The 24,103-nt window shown below is 38.4% G+C and overlaps 3 protein-coding genes across 3 annotated transcripts; all 3 read left to right on the forward strand.

The window, feature by feature from the left end:
- The first annotated feature begins 244 nt into the window (after nucleotides 1-244).
- LOC110098588 (phenolic glucoside malonyltransferase 1-like) lies at nucleotides 245-2,163 on the forward strand. Its single transcript, XM_020825447.2, has 2 exons — nucleotides 245-1,723; nucleotides 1,796-2,163. Exons 1-2 carry the CDS (start codon nucleotides 368-370, stop codon nucleotides 1,799-1,801), a joined length of 1,362 nt encoding a protein of 453 aa, XP_020681106.1. The 5' UTR covers nucleotides 245-367; the 3' UTR covers nucleotides 1,802-2,163.
- A 6,023-nt stretch (nucleotides 2,164-8,186) lies between these two features.
- Nucleotides 8,187-10,123, forward strand: LOC110098619 (phenolic glucoside malonyltransferase 1). Its single transcript, XM_020825500.2, has 2 exons — nucleotides 8,187-9,669; nucleotides 9,742-10,123. Exons 1-2 carry the CDS (start codon nucleotides 8,314-8,316, stop codon nucleotides 9,922-9,924), a joined length of 1,539 nt encoding a protein of 512 aa, XP_020681159.1. The 5' UTR covers nucleotides 8,187-8,313; the 3' UTR covers nucleotides 9,925-10,123.
- Nucleotides 10,124-21,450: 11,327 nt separating this feature from the next.
- On the forward strand, nucleotides 21,451-21,840 carry LOC110098610. The gene has a single exon (XM_020825489.1). The coding sequence runs from the start codon at nucleotides 21,451-21,453 to the stop codon at nucleotides 21,838-21,840; it is 390 nt and encodes a 129-aa protein (XP_020681148.1).
- Nucleotides 21,841-24,103: the final 2,263 nt, after the last annotated feature.

Consider the following 24,103-nt stretch of genomic DNA (forward strand, 5'->3'; position numbering starts at 1 on the left):
CTTCGACGTTATTAACAAAATTAACATTATAGTTAAGTAAGCCATTAACCATTACTCAATTTTTTATGCAAGGATAATGCTCTACAACTTGCATTGTTTTATACTTTTAATTATTTTTTTTATTCAAATAAACCCCTTTGTCGTTTGGAAATTGGAAGTATCTGTTTATATTTCGTTAATTAATTTAAAAATCTGATTAAATAATAGAATAAATAAAATGATTGGCAAAAGCCAATTGGCTACTACATCCTGGTTGCATAAATGTGAACGCCATGACTGCATTGCAGGAGAACAGCCTTTTATCTCCTTCCTCGATCAGCCAACTATTAGACACTTATCTCCTTTCACATCCAAGCCCAGCTCTGCCATGGCTGCTCTGAGAGTTCTTCACGAAATCCAAATATCTCCCTGTCCCTCTCTTCCATCTCAGCCTCCGCAACGTCTCTCCTTCCTCGACGCACTATGGCTCCTAAGCTCACAACCGGTAGAGAGGCTTTTCTTCTACGAATATCCTCATCCCACCTCCCACTTCATCGACCACAACCTTCCCATCTTCACCAAATCCCTCTCTCTCACCCTCCACCGCTTCTACCCATTAGCGGGATCCATCCGCCCCTCCCCTGATTCCGATGACCACTTCGAGATTGCCTATGAGGAAGGCGACTCCGTCACTATCACCGTCGCCGAGTTCATCGGCGAAGACTTCCGTAACATCTCCGGCCACCACCCCAGAAACTTCAAGAATATTCGTCTTCTGGTCCCCAAACTATCCAAGTCATCAACAAGCGGGCAACTTCCACCCATCTCGATTCAAATCACGATTTTTCCGACACAAGGCATCTGTATCAGTTTCGCAATAAAGCACGCCGCCTGCGACGGATCCGGATCGACGCAATTCATCCGGTCCTTGACCGCCGCTTGCTGGTCGAGTGGACCTACACTTGATAACATCTCCCCTCCATTCCTCGACCGATCCATTATTGTGGATACCCACGGCATTCAGCGGATAATATCCGAGAAGATACTTCAATACAAAGGGGTGATGAAGCAAGATAGCTTGCCAACTTCTGATCCTAGCTTGGTCTCTGCAACTTTCACTCTCTTTAAAGATCAGATTTTGCGGCTAAAAGAGCGGGTGAAAGCTTCAGGAGCGGAAGAAGGGAAGCCATCGTTTCATTTGTCTGCTTTTGTTGTGACTTGTGCTTATGTATGGAGATGCCTTGTGAAAGCTCGAGCTTACAACAAAGATATCCAGCAGTGCTATTTCTCTTGCGCTGTGGATTGGAGGTCGAGGATGAGGCCGCCGATCCCAAGAAACTACTTTGGGAACTGCTTGGGGGCTTGTATGGCTGAGTTGAATGTAACAGAGCTGGTGGGCAAGAATGGAATAGAGGTGGCGGCCATGGAGATAGGGAAGAGCATAGATGAGTTGCAAGGGAGGGATGTCGGTGAGGTGTTAGAAGCGATGATCATTAAGTACTTAGAAGTAGCACGGAGCAGAACATTGTCAGTTGCTGGATCGCCGAAGTTGAGGGTTTACGAGACTGATTTTGGGTGGGGGAAGCCGGTGAAGGTGGATATTACGTCTATTTTTGAAACGGGAGCCATATCTCTTGCTGAGAGCAGAGAGGAGGATGGAGGAATAGAGATTGGTTTGGTACTCTCTGAAGAAGAGATGAATAAATTTGGAATGAACTTTGCAACTGATTTGCTGGATCTGCAAGTATGATCAGTCAACTCTGTCTTTTTTTTTTTTTAATTATATCCTTATGTATTATTCTCCAACTCTTTGAAGGATTAGAGGCTCTTAATGGATTGATTATTCTGTACGGACATCAAATGTCTTTCAAAGACAAATTAGAATGTGACACGTCACCTCCTCGTTATATACTGAGGCTTGGTACCGTTGAAGTGGCTGCACCTGATTCGTCTCCGAACATAGAACTACGTTTGGCCTCGCATAGAATAATTTCTCCTTTTTAAGAAGATATTATTACTAGTGGAGTCCGGATGTAGAGAACGGCTCAGTTTTATGATTGTGAATAGTAAAAATGTAGTGGTGAACAGTAACGATGTTTTTATAGTTCACAGTCACAAAATCGAACTGTTATTTATATCTGGACTCTGCATGTAATAATCTTCTCTTATTAAGAGCTTTCTATTTTATCTTTTGGTTTTAATTGTCTTTATTTTTAATTTGATCAAATAAATAATGTTGTTTCTATTTTAATATTTGGATAAAAAACAAAAGTAAGGGTAAAATGGAAGCATCAAACGTTATCAAATTGTTGTCCATTTTTTAGTTTGATTTGGTCTAAGACAGCTATCTTATTATTTTGTAAATTAATTTAATGGTATAAAAAAATATTTAATTTATTTTTCAGTAAAAAAATTATTTTAGAAATTAATAAAAATTTAGCCCAAATGAAATCTAAGGCTCTAAGCAGCAATTTGTGATGCCGAAGCCGTTGTTGTTTTGACAAATTTTATTAAATGATATCATTTAAAAATTATTTTTTAAAAACAAATTAAAAATAAATAAATTTTAAAATGATGTCAATAATTTTAAAGTATACAATAATATGACAAATTACATAAATATAGATTACATTATTTATAAATAATGAACATAAAAATAATTAATAAGATATATATTTAAAATATTTTAGTTATCTATATTATTTAATGTAATTATTCATAATTTAAAAAATTAATAAAGTTTTAATTTAGGGAACTTAATAAATAAATAGCTATACATATCCTGTGTGTACTATTTTACAATTTAACTCATGATCGTATTCTATTTAGATGAACATGCTGAATAAAAAGTTTTTTTTAATGAAATTCAAAATACGGTTCCGTTTTGGACAGTTTTCTTACTGCTTCATAGAGTAGTTTTTTAGTAAAAAATATTTATTTTTTTAACTAAGAAGTTACTTTAAAAAGCAGTAAAAAAGTCGCCCCAAACTAAGCCTAAAACTTTGAGAAATTTGAATCCCACCCATTTCATACTTCATTTTTTTCTAAGATCAATTAATTTAAGTGATTACCATCCCCTACCGCGAGTAATTATTGTGTCTGGACACCGAACGCGTCCACAGACCAATAACAAAATGCCATGTCACTTGGGTGCTCGGTACCGAGCACTCGGTATTGCTTGATATTTGTTTGGATTTCAGATTTTTTATCCGGACGTTATAACTTTTCCCTTGCCACGCCAACCCCTCGCTCGTAGCTACCACCATTGTCACCAGCAACTGTCTCAACTATCAGTGTCATCAGCCGTTATTGCCTGATACTACTAGCCATCACTCCCATTAGGCCATTAGTCGCCCGTTGCCTCCAACCTTCTATGGGCCTTGAGCCACTAACACTTCATAATTCAAAATTATTGATTTTATTTAACAAACAACTACACAAAAATTTAAATTTCTGATTTTTTTTTCTTAGAAACAATTAAACATCATAAAGTGATTCAAAGATAGTATTTAACTCTACATCATATTTTGAATACATTTAATTTTTAAATATTTATAATTAAATTTCTCAAAGTTTGTATGAGGATGAGCCATTTGAGAAAATACAGATCTTTAAGTTTGTAAAGATGACCGTTGTATTTTATAATATAATTAGGGACAATTTACATTGATATATAAAAACCCTTTTCAAAGTATGTAGCCTAATACATCACCAAAAAAATCATCTCATCAAATATGAATCTTGACACTATTTAAATTAGAAACTTGTGAAACTAAATTTGGGATCATCCATACCCTGATTTCAATAAATTAATAATTGTTACGGGCTAAAATATATGTGGCGATAGAGCTAAAATACTGTGTCTTAGCGTTATATGGATATCCAGCTCACATACAGAGAACACATACAAGATATTTTTACGTGGAAAATCATGGAAAGGGGAAAACCCACGGGGCCTAGCCGATTGTGAAATGATTATACTAGTGTTTGGGTATATTATAATGGGCTGACTCATTCTTGACGGCGACCATATTACAAATGTCAACCGTTTGATTGAAATTTAGTGACAAATAATGATGCAAGTCAAGCGCCACTTTGTGGACTAGAAAAAGTTCGGTGCTACTTGAAAATTCAAGCATCAATTGGTAGCATGGCATTAGTTTGGCATAACTTCAGTGTCGGGCATGACTCGACGGAAGTCCGGCGTCAGATGATGGTCCGGAGAAACTCCGGGCGACTAGTGATGGTCCGACAGAACTCTGAGCTTACTCCGGGCATCAAGTGGTGGTCCGGTGGAACTTCGGGCCTCAGGTGGTGGTCCGGTAAAACTCTGGGCCTCAAGTGGTGGTCTGGTAGAAGTACGTGCCTTAGTTAGTGGTCCGACGGAAGTCCGGGCCTCAGGTGGTGGTCCGGCAGAACTCTGGGCCTCAGGTGGTGGTTCGGCGAAACTCAGGTCCTCATGTGGTGGTCCGACAGAACTCAGGGCCTCAGGTGGTGGTCAGGTAGACCTCTGGGCCTCAGGTGGTGGCCTGGTTGAGCTCAATGCCTCAAGTCGTGGTCCGACGGAACTCAGGCAGTGGTCGAGAAGGCAAGGAGGCAAAATCGATCTTTCTCTTTTCTCCTTAAGCTTAGGAATCTCTTTTTAAGAGGAAGGATGTGTTTATTTATAGTTTTTCTAGAGTTGCATGGCTCGTAAATAGGAGGAAGATCAAGGGTAAATGTTGAGTGGTTTGAATGATCAACCAATGTTAAATCCCTTAATCGTGGACCATTTGTTAGACATTTGAAGGTCTTAATGATGTCAGAATTCCATGATCTTGGGCTCTTTGGATTCGTCTCATCGAGCCGCTCTATTTGATTATAAGCATGATATTTGGAAACTATTTTTTAATCCAAATTGTGTTTTGAACCTCCCAATAGCGCTTCGGGTCTTCAATTCATACCCATTTAGGCTCAGATTGAGTCGAATTTGGTATCGTTGGGTTCATATTTCTAAGACGTTCATTTTGACTATAAGTTTTCTATAATCAAGGTTGTGAAAATTGGATCATACAACTAACCGGAAATGAAATGTTCACGGTTCGATCGATTCTAACAGGGTCGAAACATATGACATAAAAATTATATTAATAATTATTATAATTTACATTATAATAAATTTATAATACACTAGCACAAATTTGTAGCCTAAGAAGGCTTAAATTTGAAGCCCAATTAGCCAAATTCTCATTCTAAATTATTTTATGTAACCCTTTAGATGGTGTGAAGTACACACTTTTATCTAAATATATTATGTGTAATACTTGAGATAATGTGCATATAATAAGTATAATTTAACTTTTAATTAAAAAAATTATATAACCGGTCGATTATTTTCAAACTGGACCGATTCGATGCGAAGTCGCTTCTATAAGTTGGATTAGACCGGTCACCCGACCGTTTCACGGTTGAACCGACTAGCCTGATTAGATTTTCAAAACATTACAAATAATACTAATCAAACACTCAAAAGTACTGTTAAATTTTTAACTTAGGATTTTAATTGTACAAGTCTTAAATCTATTTTAAAATTAGTTAATTAGTTAACTAGTGGATTAGTTAATTAATTGATTGTCGATTAACTGGAACTACGTTAAATCACATTAACAATTTAATGGAACTAGTATTTTCTTGTTTATGAGATTGTTGTCTAACCAAGTTAAGGGAAATAATTGAATCTTCAAAAGGAGAAATTTGTCACCAAAAGAGCAATCCCACAAGTCAGAAGTTGAATAGAAATTAGTGGATTAAATCAGTGATTAAAGGTTTGATTTTTTCTTTCTTCAAATTGTTATTATTATTGTTTTAATCCTTTAAATTTTGATTAGATTAAACTTTAATTAAATTGGTCAATTAAGCACTTTCCAAAAGTCTAATCAAGTCTGAAAATTTTGGAGAAATTTCAGTAGCCTCCCAACGTCCCCTCCCCGTGTGGGGAGGTAGGGGAGACACGGTGCTTGCTTGAGTCGAGGTCGCAGGCGACGGACGGACGGACAGTCGAGGCTTTGTATATATCTTGGAGAAGATCGGACGGACAGGTTGCTTGTGAGTGGAAGACCGGCGGCAGGGGTCTCGCACAGATGTCGGCGGAGGCTGGGTTTCTCTCACGGACAGGCGGCGGAGGGAGACGTGTAGGCTTCATTCTCAGAGGCTTGGAACTTCTTTATTTTATTGCATCGACTACAACTTCAACTAAATAGGAGGCTTAATTTTATTCAAACAAACTGCATTGTTATAAATTATTTATTTCTCTTGATAATGAAGCTCCTAATAGAGTATTGTTAAATATTCATTAAATCATATTTCCACTTATCTGTTATATTCTATATTTGTTATGCAACTAACGGGCTGAATGTTCCTGGCTATCCTGCTCCACTTTTTTTATCTGAAACTATTGTATCTATATTCTATAGATAGGGTGTCAATTTCGGGTCACGGGTCGAGTTCGGATAAAAACAGTAACTGATCCGGTACTATTCGGGATCCGAACCCGGCCCGTTACCTGAAATTTCATGCAGCGGTAGAAGGAAGCGGGCGTCGGCGGGGCAGCGGCAGCGGTGTAGGCGATTCGACAAGTGGATGCAGGGCAGGGCGGCGACTTGACTCGGGCAGGGCGGTAGGAGACGCGCGGCTAGATCTCTCGAACACGATTCGACGCGCAGACGCGGACCACACTGTCACGTGGGTTGTGGGATGCCGGGGTAGAAAAGCAGGGCAGCGGGCTCCCCGCCGGGGCAGGCAACACGTGGACTGTGGGCAGCCGAGGAAAACATATTTTTCTGGTCATTCCCGAGTTTCCGGGTCAACCCGAACCCGATCCGGTTTTGCAAACAGGTCGGTTTTTCGGACTCAAACCCGACCCGCTTCGGGTTCGGGTCAACACAAACCCGAAATTTTCGGATCGAGTTCGGATCGGATTTTCAGGTCGGGTCTAATATTGACAGCCCTATCGATAGAGTACTAATATTTCCTAAAATATTTCTTTATAGACCCGCAAGCGATTGCATCAATTTTTTCCCTGTAGTTGAAAAGATCTATTTCTATTATCAACAAATATATTTAATAGAATATGGAGACTTTAAAGAGCTTTTCATTTTGGATTTATATTAATAAACTCCTTGTAGCTGTTTAATCAAGAATAATCTTGCTGTAGTTACATGGGTATCCAAATTTGTTTGAGTTAAAAACAATATCTAGATGCAAATATTATATGCAATTGAATTTGGCTACTTTGCTAAAGACCATATATTGTATTTTTCAAACTTGTCACATTTTGCATTAATAGAATTGATACGTCGCCAAAAATAGTGGTGTGGAACCGCAAATCACCTGCAGAAAATAGAGAAGAGAAAGCAAACCGAGGAAGACAGGGGAAGAAAGGCAAGAAACCTTTGTAAAGGAATTTGGTATATTCTTCTCTATCCTTTTCCTCAGCTGTCAGGCTAATTATATGCAAAAGTATAAAGAGGAGGAGTGGTCCTCAAAACGGAAAAGAGAAAATACTAGTGGAGCCAATATATGGCATCCAAATGGAAAATAAGAAAATGCAGTAATAACTAAGGAGTAGTGGTAGCTTAGCCTGGTTGTGTTGCTCCGTCGGATTAGGATAACCCACATCAGGATCTGAGGTAAACAACTGTCCAAACATTCTCTTTGTTTAGACATTTATTTAGCTCTATTTTCAGTTAACTGATGAGAATGGCCGGTCACAGGTTCTTTACATCATTCTTGGGAGCATGTTATATAAATATTCGAATAAAAAAGATAATCTGGGAAACTTAATCTAAAATTGGCGTTCAATAATGTCAATTTTCATTATTTCACTTGATAGTAAAATTTCTTTCTCACCATAGGATGCTAATTTTCCATCTAGCCATGACCAATACATGTAACTGAATAACATAGCAAATAACTCCTCCTCTTTGGTATATTTTATTTGCTAATATATGGCTTTTTTACATATATTTTATTCATTTATTTGAACATGATATCAAAAGGCTGAGTTCTTTCTCACATGTATTTTGTATATATATATATATATATTATGATATTTTGATAATGCTATTTTTATTACTGTTGTAACAAACAAAAAGATATATTAGTACTATAATAATAGAAATAGAACAAAATGTAGTGGAATGTGTTATATGGTGGTATGTATCCTTCATACCAATGATTGGCAAAATCAAATTGCCTACTTCATCCTGAACGCATTGCAGGAGGACAGCCATTTATCTCCTTCCTCAGCCAACTATTAGACACTTATCTCCTTTTACATCCAAGCCCAGCTCTGCCATGGCTGCTGTGAGAGTTCTCCACGAAATCCAAATATCTCCCTATCCCTCACTTCCATCTCAGCCTCCGCAACCTCTCGCCTTCCTCGACGCACTATGGCTCCTAATCTCGCAACCGGTAGAGAGGCTTTTCTTCTACGACTTTCCTCATCCCACCTCCCACTTCATAGATCACAACCTTCCCATCTTCACCAAATCCCTCTCCCTCACCCTCCACCGCTTCTACCCATTAGCAGGATCCATCCGCCCCTCCCCTGATTCCGATGACCAGTTCGAGATTGCCTATGAGGAAGGCGACTCCGTCGCTATCACCGTCGCCGAGTTCATCGGCGACGACTTCCGTAACATCTCCGGCCACCACCCTAGAAACTTCAAGAATATTCGTCTTCTGGTCCCCAAACTATCCAAGTCATCACCAAGCGGGCAATTTCCACCCATCTCGATCCAAATCACGCTTTTTTCGACACAAGGCATCTGTATCAGTTTCGCAATAAATCACGCCGCCTGTGACGGATCCGGATCGACGCAATTCATCCGGTCCTTGGCCGCCGCTTGCCGGTCGAGTGAACCTACACTTGATAACATCTCCCCTCCATTCCTCGACCGATCCATTATTGTGGATACCCACGACATTCAGCGGAAAATATCCGAGAAGATGCTTCAATACAAAGGGGTGAAGGAGCAAGATAGCTTGCCAGCTTCTGATCCTAACTTGGTCTCTGCAACTTTCACTCTCTTTAAAGATCATATTTTGCGGCTAAAAGAGCGGGTGAAAGCATCAGGAGCGGAAGAAGGGAAGCCATCGTTTCATTTGTCTGCTTTTGTTGTGACTTGCGCTTATGTATGGAGATGCCTTGTGAAAGCTCGAGCTTACAACAAAGACATCCAGCAGTGCTATTTCTCTTGCGCTGTGGATTGGAGATCGAGGATGAGGCCGCCGATCCCAAGAAACTACTTTGGGAACTGCTTGGGGGCTTGTATGGCAGAGTTGAATGTAACAGAGCTGGTGGGCAAGAATGGAACAGAGGTGGCGGCCATGGAGATAGGGAAGAGCATAGATGAGTTGCAAGGGAGGGATGTCGGTGAGGTGTTAGAAGCGACGATCAATAAGTACTTAGAAGTAGCACGGAGCAGACCGTTAACGGTTGCTGGATCGCCGAAGCTGAGGGTTTACGAGACTGATTTTGGGTGGGGGAAGCCGGTGAAGGTGGATATTGCGTCTATTTTTGAAACGGGAGCCATATCGCTTGCTGAGAGCAGAGATGAAGATGGAGGATTAGAGATTGGTTTGGTACTCTCTGAGGAAGAGATGAATAAATTTGGAATGAACTTTGCAACTGATTTGCTTGATCTGCAAGTATGATCAGTCAACTCTGTTTTTGTTTTTTTCATTTTGTTCTTTATTATATCCTTACGTTTTATTCACCAGCTCTTTGAAGGATTAGAGGCTCTTAATGAATTGATTATTCCGTGCGGACATCAAATGTATTTCCAAGATCAATTAGAATGTGTCACGTCACTTCTTTGCTATATACAGCGGTTCGGTATCGCTGAAGTGGCTTCACCTGATTTGCCTCCAAACATAAAAAAAGTTCAATCTCACACAGAATAATTTCTCCTTATTAAGAAGAGATTATTATTAGTAGAGTCTGGATGCAGAGAACAGTTCAGTTTTGTGATTGTGAATAGTAAAAATACAGTGGAGAATAGCAACTATGCTTTTAGTGCTCACACTCGTAAAACCGAAAGGTTATTTATGTATGGACTCCACATGTAATAATCTCTCCTTATTAAGAGCTCTCTATTTTATCTTTTGGTTTTAATTGTCTTTATTTTTAATTTGATCAAATAAATAATGTGGTTTTAATTTTAATATTTGGATAAAAAACAGAAGGGTAAAATGGAAGCATCAAACGTTATCAAATAGTTGTCCATTTTTTAGTATGATTTGGTCTAAGACAGCTATCTTATTATTTTGTAAATTAATTTAATAGTATAAAAAATTTTATTTAAATTTTTTCAGTAAAAAATTGTTTTAGAGTTAATAAAAATTTATCCCAATTGAAATCTATTAGAACAATAAATAACATATGTACTCTCACTACAGATTGTAATAACCAACAATATTTTGAACAGGTGTATATCACCCTGAGGTGATCTTTATTTGGTCCGGTCATCTGATATAGTTCTACGTTAGGACACCAGTAAAATAGTGCCACGTGTTCTCACTATTTACCGCGCGGCCCGACAACCCTGACCCGGAACGGAGACGGGATTGCTATGTTTGAGTGTTGCTAGGTATTGCTCGGTATTGATCGATTTTGCTCGGCAATAACGAGAAATACCATTATGTGAAGACAATACCGAGCAATACCGAGTTTTCTCTGTATTGCTCGGTATTGGTCTTCACAGAGCGATATTTTCAATATAGCAAAGCAATACCGATCAATACTTAGAGCAATACCGAGCAATACGTGAACATAGCAATCCCGGGTCAAGTCGTCGGGCCGTGCGGTATTGAGTAAGACCACGTGGCGACATGTTATTGGCATCCAAACGTAGAACTACGTCAGGTCACCTGACCTAATAATTGTTCCTTCTGGACACTCTGTCGGGTCATAAAATACAATTTATGGTTTCATCTTCTTCTCTTCTTTTCTGTTTTTGTCTCCTGCCCTGTTCTTGCGTTTCTACATGGTATCAAAAGAGGTTCGATCTCAAGGACCATCAATGGCGACCGAAGCTTCGCCGTCGGCATCTTCTCGTACAACAGCAATGCAAGACGAATCCACCGATAAGCTTTTTATCTATCCCTCTCTCAAATTCATCCTCTCCAATCTCAAACCACTAGTTCCGCGTCATCTTTCCTTGGACAACTATCCAATTTGGCGTAACCATATCTTCAAACTGTTCAAGGCAAACAGCTTTGCTCAGTTTCTTGAACCACCATCAGAATCAGCCTCTACTCCGATTACCTCTGATCAAGATCTCATCGATCTTGATCCCAAAACACACAAATGGCTCATCACCGATCAAAGCCTCGCCGCGGCACTATGCTCCACTATATCGGCTCCAGTGATACCATTTGTCATGCACCTTGAGTCGACCCATAAAATATGGACGGCTCTTCAAACTCATTTTCAATCATCCAATAGATCCAAGGTAATCCAGCTCAAGAATGAGCTCCATAATATCTCAATGCGGAACCTGTCTATGCAGGATTATTTGATGGATATCAAGAAACTAGTCAATCAGATTATCTCCGTCGGATCTACATTAGACACCGAAGATATCATTCTATATATCTTGAATGGTCTCCCTCCCCCTTACCAGTCGTTCAAAACCTCCATCTGGACACTGCAGTCACCAATCTCTCTCGACAACTTCAATGCTATGCTAATCAGTGAAGAAATTCATCTTCGAGCTGACACACAATGCTTCTCCAACAATCCTGACTCTCACACCTCTCTTAACACTATGCGGGAAGAGGCCGTCGTGGGTGAGGTCGACAACAACAAACATCTAATCAACCATCAAAACCAGGACCAAAGTCGTCTCTAATATGCCAAATATGTACCAAACGTGGTCATACGGCGGATATTTGCTGGCACATGCATAATGCAAACTACACACCGCCATCCTCTCAAGTCAACGACAACGACCACGCTTTTCTTGCATCTACAGAGACAAACTCAACGGATTGGTATCTTGACTCTGGTGCGTCATCGCACATGACACACGGCTCGAACAATCTCATTCACGCCTCATCCTATCAAGGCTCAGACCAAATCACGGTAGGGGACGGAAGGTCTATTCCGATCGCTCACTCAGGCACAGGAATCCTTCCTACCCCGGATCATAAGTTATTTCTATCTCATTTACTTCATATACCGTCCATTTCACACAATTTAATTTCTATATCCAATCTTGTTCGTGACAATCATATTTCTATTACGTTTGATTCTAATGGCTTTGTTTGTAAGGATTTGCAGACTCACAAAATTCTGCTCCAAGGTCTATGTAAGGAAGGCTTATATCCGATCTCGATCAAGAAACAAGAAACAACCAAGCAAGCTCTCTTCTCCATTCATGTAATAAAGCCAAATTGGCATGAAAGATTTGGGCATCGTCACCAAAGCATACTCAACACTATCTCTCACAACAATCTGTTGCTGCATATTAAGCACAAACTCAATAACTGCATTTTTTGTAAATCTTGTAAAAGCCACAAACTAGTGTTTCCTAACTTTGTAAACAGGAAAAGAACTCATCTTGTTCTTCTTCACTCAGATGTCTGGGGGCCCTCTCCGATTCCCTCACATAAGGGATTTCGTTACTATTTGCTTGTAGTAGATGATTACTCTCGTTTTAGTTGGATTTTTCCTATTACGTTTAAATCTGATGTCACGCAAATCTTCATTAATTTCATTACTTTCATTGAGAAACAAACTAACAGGCAAATTCAAACTGTGCGTACTGATGACGGACGGTAATATGTCAACCAAAACTTCAATACATTTCTTCAACACAAGGGCATACAACATCAGCTATCCAGCCCCTACACCCCAGAACAAAACGGTCTTGCTGAACGCAAGCACCGTCACTTAGTTGGCACTGCTCGGACTCTACTTCACACGGCTTTGTTGGCTCAAGAAAAAATGGCACGAATGCACGAATCCCGCTTTGCAGCCGTAGGATTCCACTTCCCTTAAGTCAGATTGAAATTAACCAGATTTCCCCTGAGGGTAGTGTCAGGATTTATAGATCTGGGGTTCTTACTTCCTATGAGCGCAAGCACCCATAGTTAATTACTCCTCTTACAACGTAAGAGAGAACTCTCGATTAAGGATGAAATAAATTTTAGTTAATTTTAGTCTCAATAGTAGGGGAAATGGAGGTAAACCCGATCAAGATCCCATGGTTCCGTCGTCCCGGGTATACCGTAGATTTCAGTCTACCAACACTAGCAATCATTGACCGTAGTGTCCAGGGAATCTGATTAGCAGCCATGGGTTGCCTCATCTCAGGGATCCCGAGTAGACTGAAGTGGTTAGATGTGGATTTTAGTTTGATTTAATTTGGGTTGGGGCTTATGGCTTCCTTAGAAGTTGCCCGTTAATTTGTTTAGTTTGGGGCTTACGGCTCCAATTAGAAGTTGCCCAAAGATTTATTTAGTTTGGGGCTTACGGCTCCAGTTAGGAGTTGCCCGAATAATTTCAGTTGGATAGGTCTTATGGCTTCCTTAGAAGTTGCCTAACGGTTGGTCTTACGACCTAGCCCTATAAGTTAAGCGGCTCGAGTTGTGGGTCTTACAACCTAATCCTTTTAGACTAGGATGCCCAAGAATTTTAATTTTTTGGGTAGGACTTATAGCTTCCCTTAGGAAGTAGCCCGAAAAGTGGGTCTTACAACTTAATCGTTTAGACTAAGATACCCTTGGGTTTAAATTTGCTTGTTTGAGGTTTATGATCATTGCTATTTATTTTTACAATTTTCTTAAAATGTGGGGGCTTACGACTTCAGGTAGAAGTTGCCCGATAGCGGGTCTTACAACATAATCCTATAGATTAGGATGCCCATTAGGTTTGAATTTGATTGTTTAGGGTTTATGATCATTACTATTTATTTAGCAAATTTCCTAAAATGTGGGGCTTATGACTTCAGTAAGAAGTTTCCCAAAAGTGGGTCTTACAACCTAATCCTATAGACTAGGATGCCCAGAGATTTATTTTTAATTGTTTGGAATTTAGGTTCATTACAATTTATTTAATGATTTTCCTAAAATGTTGGGCCTTACTACTTCCTTAGAAGTTGCCCAAAAATAGGTCTTACAGCCTAATCCTATAGAATATGATACCTAGAGGTTTGAATTTGGCTTGAATTGGATTTGGATTAGGTCTTAGTGCTTCCTTAGAAGTTGCCTATTGATGGGTCTCACGACGTAGCACTATAAGCTAAGCGGGCCAAGTTGTGGGTCTTACAACCAAGTCATATAGACTAGGATGCCCGAGAATTTTAGTTATTTGGGTAGGACTTATGGCTTCCTTAGGAAGTAGCCTAAAAAAGCGGTCTTACAACTTAATCGTTTAGACTAAGATGCCCAGGTGAGGGGTTTAGGTTTGTGTTATCACCTAAACATTTTCCTCAAATGTCGGACTCAAGGCTTCTATTAGAAGTGGCCGGGGGTTTTAATTGGGTTAAGGGGTTAGGTCAATTTCTACCTAAAACTTTTCCCTAAGGTCGGGCTTACGACTTTCCTACGAAAGTTGCTGGATAGTGGGTCTTACAACCAAGTCCTTATAAACAAGGCTACCCATTATTTTGAATTTAATTGTTTGATTGGACAGTAGTTGTTTGAAACTAGACCACCATGATTTTTTTTTGTTGGTTGTTTACCAGTAATTGTACTTACTAGTTTGACTAGTTGTCGTTGTAACACTAGTGCTCTTTTTCTATAGTAGTTTTCCTTTCTTTTAATATATTGCTTTACTTTTTTTTTTTTTTTTGGTACCAGTGTACTGATAATTTACTACAGCATTTTCTGCTTTAGCACCAAATTTAACATTATTTTATTTGTAATGCTAAATAAATTTAATTTATTTGTTGCAGGGGGCTCGTACATGAGGGACTTTTGGAGAGCTTGCAGAAAGTGTTGTGTAGAGTTTCGTTTATGGTTATAGGAAGTTTTGCATGGAAATTTGTAGAGTTTGTTTGAGTTGTGTTTGATTTTAGTTTGAATTGTGTTTGATTTGAGTTTGAGTTGTGTTATATACAAGCCTATAAAGATAAAATCTACAAATGAAATTTTACCATAAAAATGTGAGTTTATGTTTCCAACAATTCTATGTAATATCATATGCTCAGTACATAGTTTCTTAGGGAAGAAGCTCTAATTTGATACAGCATGTAATCAATGCCATTCTTTTAGATATGATCATCTGTAGTCATAACAGGATTATATTGATTTTTATAAATACATTCATGTCCTTGTACTTTAAGACGTTTGGATCAAATTTCTCAATGAACAAAGTCATCGATTTATGCTGCTAAGACATGCATCCATGCCATGCATGACATGTATCAATGAAGAATTGAGAGAAAATTTGTTTCCTCTGTTTCCAACTTAAAAATTTGCTGGATAGCATCTGATTCTGCATCATCAATTAACTCATTAAAGAGAAATATAAATTCCTGCTACCCTAGTAAATGTTTAAGTTATCTAAGATGCGATGGAATTTGTAACATCTGTTTGTTTATTTATTTTCTTAGAGAGATTAGGGAACGTAAAAAGATGTGTTTTTTATTTTTTTTACTCTTTAATACTCTAAACTACTACTACCCTATACTATATATACTACACTATACTACTACTCTATACTATATAACTACTCTATACTATATATACACTATACTAAAACTACATTATATTATATAACTTTTCTATAATATATATACTAAAGTATACTACAACTATTTTATACTATATAATTACACGATATTATATATATACTACACTATACTACTACTACTCTATACTATATAACAATATTATACAATATATACTACACTATACTACTACTACTCTATACTACATAACTACACTATACTATAATATTACACTATATTATATATGCTACAATGTACTACTACTGCTCTATATTATGCTATATATACTATTTTATACTATATAAATATATTATACTATATATAACTACACTATACCCTATATTATATATATACTACTTAGGGCTGCAAACGAACCGAGCCGAGCCGAGTATGTGAGTGTTCATGTTTGTGTTCATTTAATATCAGCTTGTTCATGTTTGGTTCATGTTTGTTCGAGCTTTAGCATTTGTGTTCATGTTTGGTTCATTTAAATTAATAAGTGTTCATGTTCGGTTCATGTTCAGTTCATGTTCGTTCGTTTAGTGTTTATCGAGCTTGTTCGCGAACATATTTAACTAATTTTTTTAACTATCAAACAAACACATTCCTGAACATATCTATGAACAAACACATTTATAATAAAAGCAATTGTCTATGTAACAAAGGTAATGATTATTTATATTTATTAATTTTATAGTCAAATATTAATTATTTTCATCGAGCTTATTCACGAGTTCAAAATCGAACATGAATCGAGCTTTTTATCGAGCTTAATGTCGAGCTTGTTCATGAACTTCAAATGATGTTGTTCGCGAACATAAATGAGCCGAACACATTAGTGTTCAAATTTGTTTATTTAAGAATCGAGTATTTAAAATATTGTTCAAGTTTGTTTGTTTAGTTAATTAAACGATCGCAAACAAGCTTTAATCGAACCGAACAACGAGTAGCTCGTCGAACGTTTGGTTCGCTTGCAGGCCTAGCCAAGGCTTTTACGGTTACTTACAAAATGGACAGGTTCACGTAAGAGGCATGGTAAAAAGTGCAATAATTATGATCTTTGTTTGAGTTGAGAACATATTCATTGAAGACGGTGGTGAAGGTTCAACGACAAGCAGTGCATGCATTTAGGCTTGGATTCGACTGTGAGAGAAGGAGTCGAGTGAAGATTAGTGGCGGGATTTGGCGTTCGCATAGGGCCGAACATTTGTCTGTGCAGGGTTTGGCGGATGTAAGAGAGAAGGCGGCGGCTGCGTGCAAAGAAGGGCGGTGACGGCTTTGCAACGGAACTGCAAAATAAGAGACTTGATTTTACCTGTAGATAGGAATTTGGTTTTGTAATTGGAGACGGGCTTGTGATCGCCGGCAGTTCGCAATCGGAGGTTGCGTCGGCTTTGTCTGGCGTTCAATGGAGTTTGATCAACACCGAATAAAGGTCAAGAAAAAAAAGGATCCCCTCTCTTTCAATTTTTTTTCTCTTTTTATTGACAGCATCATTGAAGAACGGTTTTGAGTTGAATCGTTGCGTCGTTTTTGCCAAGTGGGGTCGCCTTGGAGGCGAAGTATTTGAAGAAATGTGTCTGTTGTATTTGAAATAGTGATAGCACATACACACTCTCTTCTTTTTTTTTTTTTTTGTTAAACAGTTGGCTCTTGATTATTATATTACGAATTTACATATAATTTTATATTTCAATTTTAATATTTTAGAGAAGCAAATTGTTGTTCTGTAATAGTTAAAAAAAAAAAACTGCTTATTTTTTTATCTTTTCGTGAATGCACAAAACTTTTAGTTTTCACATTCTTTTGTGTATATAAACAAAAAATATTATCAATCAATTAGCTTAAGAATTAAGTACCGTAGATACTCCATCTTTCAGGCTTTAATGTAATCTGTTAGCAATTTTGCTTACACTAAAGTCACCTCTTTCAAGAGTTATGTTGTAGTTTCATCTGTCAACACGAAAGATTCATCTATTTATTTCATCTACTTTAATCCAAGTAGAACTGATGAGAGAATATGGTGAAGAGAAACATGGTGTTTATATTAACAAATAAAAAATTATAAACTGTCTTAGAAATCTATCTCTCATCAGCTCAATTTTTTATTTACTAGCTATTTGGGCTTGGTTGAATTTGATAATCATTCATAACTCTAGGTGAATGTTATTGCAGTTATATAATTGAAATTAATCTTGAGATTTCAGTCTATTGACCTGACAATTTTCCATAACTGAAGGAAAAAGTCACAGTACTCGTTATAGAATTGTAGTGAATCTTAAAATTTTGGTTTGTTAACCTGATAAGCATCACTATAGATGCATCCACCGACGATCCATATGACAGTAGGACTGCATTTTGCATCAAACTAATGAAGAAATACATCTCTTGAATTTTTGTTTCATGCCCTCTTTTTTTTTCTTCCTTTTATTTTTTTTTTTATATTAGTTAACAGGCTTCAATGCCCACATCTTACTGGCCAGACGCGATTAGAACAATAAATAACTTACGTACTCTAATTACAGATTATAATAACCAACAATATTTGTACACGTGTATATCACCCTGAGGTGATCTTTATATAGGTCTCCTGGACACTCCGTCGGGTCATGAAATTGAGAAATTCAATTTCTGGTTTCATCTTCTTCTCTTCTTTCTGTTCTTGTCTCCTGCCCTGTTCTTGCGTTTTTACAAAATCTAAGCAGCAATTTGTGCTGCGGAAGCCGTTGTTGTTTTGACCAATTTTATTAAATGATATCATTTAAAAATTGTTTTTTAAAACAAATTAAAAATAAATAAATTTTAAAATGATGTCAATCAACTTTACAATAATTCTGTTTTATAAAATTACAATAATTTGTATTTATATAATTTGTCATATTATTTTATACTCTCAAAATTATATATAAATTTATTTTATATTTTTAATTAAAATCACTACAATAATTTCTCTTATAAAATTATATTAAATGTCGTACGAGAAAATATTTATGTAGTTTTAAATAAAATTATAAAGTTAATTTATATATAATTTGAAAGTATACAATAATATGACAAATTATCTAAATATAAATTACATTATTTATAAATAATGAACATAAAAATATTTAATAAGATATAAATTTAAAATATTTTAGTTTGCTATATTATTTAATGTAATTATTCATAATTTTAAAAATTAATAAAGTTTTAATTTAGGGAACTTAATAAATAAATAGCTATACATATCTTGTGTGTACTATTTTTCAATTTTAATCATGATCATATTTTATTTAGATGAACATGCTGAATAAAAAGTTTTTTTTTGATGAAATTCAAAATAAGGGTTTTGGACCGTTTTCTTACCAGGGGCGGAGCCAGGATTTTATTCATGTGGGGGCACAAAATTTTAAGTTTAGGCGGGTGAGTCTAGGGGCGGAGCCAGGATTTTATTTATGCTTTAAACAATTTTTGTGGTTTGTGCTTTCATCCCAAACAGATTATGTGATTTTGTGATTTGTGCTTTCATTCCAATTTTCAATTGAAACTCATAAGTAAAGAAAAATAACTTGAATAATAGGATAATAGTTAGGTAAAATGATTCAGTATTCTTACGAGTTACGGCGAACTGTGCGTGACGGTGGGCCGGCGACTGGTAACTGGGCGGCAGGGGTGGAGGCGATATTGCAATCAGAATAAATAGAGCAGTGTAGAAAATTAAACCGCTGTAGCCTGTAGACATTGCAGAAGACAAAAATTTCATCGCAGGAATAAAAAAGAAAGAATGGAAAGAAATCAACACCGATAAAATTATTGTACGAGATAAGAGGAATGTGAAACAGAAGGAAGTCAAATCCGGGAAATCCAAATACGCAGGATTTACCTGATTGTAATACCACCCAAAAAAAAGATCAAGAACTCTAGTTCTTTCTTTTGATCGTTTTTTATCAAAAGAAGAAAATAAAAGGGAAATCTAGAGGAATCAAGTGTGAAATTTCAATCAATGAAAAATTGGAAAACAAATCTGCGTCAAAAAGCTGCACAAAAATATAGAAATACTACACCGTAACTGAGTTATGATCTCATCTAGGCCACATCAGTCCTCCCACCATTCAAAAAAATTCTTCTTTTCATCGGTTCTTTGCGATTGCGAAGAGCAAGCCGTTAAGCTAGGGAAGAAGATAGAAGTAAAAAAATATGACTCTTTTGCTCTCGCTCCTCTGTCTATCTCTCTCTTCTCTGTGCTTTCAGTAAGGAAGTGCCGAAGGAGGGAAAACAAAGAAGCCAGTAAGAGCGTGAGAGATGAGAAGACAGGGCCAAAGTAGGGAGAGGAAGTAATTTGCGGGACGGGATAGCTGCCAGCGGGAAAGTTTTGGGGAAAAGTGGAATATTAAATGCATTGGGGATGAAAAAAGTAAATGATTTATTCCGTAATTAATGAATAAATAATTCAAATTACCTCATGCGACTGCTGACTTAAAAGGGCTGTGGGGGCACGTGCCCCCAGTGCCCCCACACTAGATCCGCCCCTGTTTCTTACTGCTTCATAAAGTAGCATTTTAGTAAAAAAATGTTTATTTTTTTAAACTAAAAATTTACTAAAAAAGTCGCCCCAAACTAAGCCTAAAACTTTGAGAAATTTGTATCCCACCCATTTCATACTTCATATTTTTTCTAAGATCAATTAATATAAGTGATTACCATCCCCTAGCCGCGAGTAATTATTGTCTCTGGACACCGAACGCGTCCAGAGACCAATAACAAAACGCCATGTCACTTGTGTGCTCGGTACCGAGCACTCGGTATTACTTGGTATTTGTCCGGATTTCCAATTTTTTATCCAGACGTAAAGAACCGGCGGCGCAGACGCCGGAAATAGTTTGTCAAGTTTAAGTAAGCCGGCGCATGATACTCTGGTACGTTTTCCAGTAGTTATCTACGAATGGTGCGCAATACATAGTTTTTCGTGTTTAAGTAAGCCAGCGCACGATGCGCCGGTTAGTCCACCGGCAGAGAATGCGTCGGACAACTAAGAAATGCAGGTGAGGAGGAATGTGCGCCAATAACTTTACGACGGTTATTCCACTGAATAATGCGCTTTTAAATTACCGTTGAAACATCCACCGATAATGGTGCCGATATTACTGACGTAAAAACGTCTGCCTGTACGTCTGATGGTTATGGCGCATTTTACTTATGAGGGAAGAGAAGGTTCAATCCAAAGTTTGCAACCCATACATTAGAGCTCCCATGTTCTTATAAAATTAAGTTGACAGTTTTCATTTATACAGATTAGTTAATTTTGCTCTATATGAAGTTATCATTCCCAGTGATAAAACTCACTATAGGAAAATGTAGGGGTGTCAATATTTGACACGACACGAAAAACCCGACCCGGAAAATCCGGGTTGAACTCGACCCGATTTCAAAACGGGTCGGGTTCGGGTTCCAGAAATCGACCCGTTTAAAAAACGGGTCGGGTTCGGGTTGACCCAGCGGGTTGCCGGGTCAAACCGCCAACCCGTTTAATTCGAAAATTTTCGAATCCCGCCTTTATCGTTGCCCGCCCGCACTGCATGCGCTGCCCCCGCGCCCGCGTTGTTGACCTCGTTTTTGTCTTGATTTGCGCTCGAGCGCTTTTGGGTCGAGTCGATTAGGCCTTGTCGGGCTCGATTCAATTCGAATCGACATTAATTTGAGTTTGATTTATTTTACCTTATTTTATTGAATTAATTTTAGTTGAGTGCACAACACCTCGATGAAGAATGCCACGATGTCACAATACCTTCAAGAAATCAAGACGTTAGTCGACAATATTGCTGCTGCCGGTTCAACCGTCGACACAGAGGATATCATCCTCTACATCTTGAATGGCTTGCCAGCGGCATATCAAGCCTTCAAAACATCCACCCGCACTATGATTCAACCAATCTCTTTAGATAATCTTTACTCTCTGCTCCTCAGCGATGAGATCAATGTTGCAATGGAATCAGCTCGCCATACTACTTCATCTGATCCTAATCTCGCGCTATACACCTACAGAGGCCGCGGAAGAAGGGGCCGCGGACAAACTTCCTCAAGCAACAACTCGCAGCCTCGTTCTTCATCCTCCATAACATGCCAAATATGCAATAAACGTGGTCACGCAGCGGTAGCGTGCTGACACAGATTGAACATGGATTATACACCTCGACAACCGGCTGAAACAAACAGAGCATTGGCTGCTAATCAAGAAAGACAATTGCAAGAATGGTATCTAGACTCCGGAGCCTCTTCGCACATGACCAGCTCCTTCGACAACCTTTTGTTAGCACAACCATATCGCGGCTCGGAGACTATAACCATAGGAGACGGACGCTCTATTCCCATCGCTCACACCGGCGAATTTCTTTTACCAACGCTGAATCGTAAGATTCTTCTATCCAATATGTTACATATTCCCAGTATTCAATTCAACCTACTTTCAATTTCCAAACTGACCAATGATAACAACATATATATCAAATTTTCTCCTAATGGTTTTATCTTTAAGGATTTGCAGAGTCATCAAACGATTCTCACAGGACCTTGTCGAGAAGGGCTCTACCCTCTTCCGAGTCACAACTTGACATCTACAGCCAAGGCACTAGCAACCGTTAGCTCCAATGCTCGTCTCTGGCATGAGCGCCTAGGTCATCCCAATAAGCAAGTTCTTCAAGACATATGAAAGAACATTTTACATCTCAAATTACCCTCTATTGTTCCTACATGTAATTCTTGTAAAGCCTCAAAAGGCCACAAAAATTCGTTTGAAATTTCAGTTAATAGACAATCGTTCCCTTTAGCCTTGATTCATTCTGACGTCTGGGGACCGGCCCCCGTCGAATCGGTTCAAGGCTACAAATACTATGTTCTGTTTGTTGATGACTTTTCAAGGCTACAAATACTATGTTTTGTTTGTTGATGATTTCTCCAGGTACACGTGGATATTTCCAATGCGTCAAAAGTCCGAGGTCACGGATATATTTATAACGTTTAAAATTTTCATTGAAAACCAAATCTCCTGTAAGATCAAATGTATGCGCACTGACGGCGGAAAAGAATGCGTCAACAACAAGCTTCTATCATATCTAAAACAAAATGGCATACACCATCAGCTATGATGCCCATAAACGCCAGAGCAAAACGATGTAGCCGAACGAAAGCACAAGCATTTTATTGACACAACAAGAACGCTTATGCACAATGCCTCTGTTCCCTACATTCACTGGCCAGACGCATCAAGCACTGTGGTGTATCTAATCAACCACATGACATCCACTAACACAAATCATAAATCACCATTTCATCTATTGTTCAACAAAGCCCCGTCATTTAAGCACCTAAGAACATTTGGGTGTGCGTGTTATCGGTTAGTGCCAACCCACTTGCGTCACAAATTCCAACCGAACACCACACTGTGCATCTTCCTTGGATACTCAGATGCCTACAAAGGATACAAATGTCTAGATATTAATTCTAGCAAGATCAAATTCTCAAGGCATCTAACGTTCGACGAGGAACACTTTCCTTTTGCCAACAAACCGACAACACCATCGGTGTCTGTACCAGATCTTCCAGCGTCTATTCTCATACCGCACTCCCTGAGCAATCAGCAGAACAATGGGCAGGTAAAAACTCTAAGTAATTCTGGAAATCACACTAATCCTACACCCGCTATACTTGGTATTCAGGTCAGCAAAGATCCTCCTCCAGAGATTGGATTACGATCATTAGAACATATTCCGCCTCACACGGCCACTTCAAACAACCACAATACTCTAAACAAACCTCAGATTGAGACCACTCATACCATGGTTACTCGCAGCAAAACAGGTAATCTCAAACCTCGCCAAATCCTAAACTTAACTCATCAGGTGCAGCCTGTCAGTCACACTCAGGATCCCAAGACCTACGCCGAGGCAGTCAAGAATCATCATTGGCGACAAGCAATGGCTAAAGAAATTCTTGTGTTACAACGTCAAGGCACATGGGATCTAATACCACCTCCGGCAAATGCTTCTATTCTTGGCAGCAAATGGACCTTTCGCACCAAACATCACGCTGATAAATTGGTCACTAGGCACAAAGCACATTTGGTGGCGCAAGGCAATCGTCAGGAATACGGCATTGATTACACAGAGACCTTCAGCCCGGTGGCCAAGCTACCAACCATTCGTATACTTCTCACTGTCGCGCTAAATAAGGGGTGGCCGTTTCACCAACTTGATGTAGAAAATGAATTTCTCCATGGGAACTTAGATGAAACTGTGTACATGGCACAACCCAAGGGATTCGAAGACACCATCAATCCGGATTACTTCTGTCATCTTCGAAAATCAATTTATGGCCTCAAACAAGCACCACGCCAATGGTACCATACCCTCACCTCTACTCTGCTTGCTCTT

This window comes from Dendrobium catenatum, unplaced genomic scaffold (assembly GCF_001605985.2).
Source record: "Dendrobium catenatum unplaced genomic scaffold, ASM160598v2 fragScaff_scaffold_124, whole genome shotgun sequence".
NCBI lineage: Eukaryota > Viridiplantae > Streptophyta > Magnoliopsida > Asparagales > Orchidaceae > Dendrobium > Dendrobium catenatum.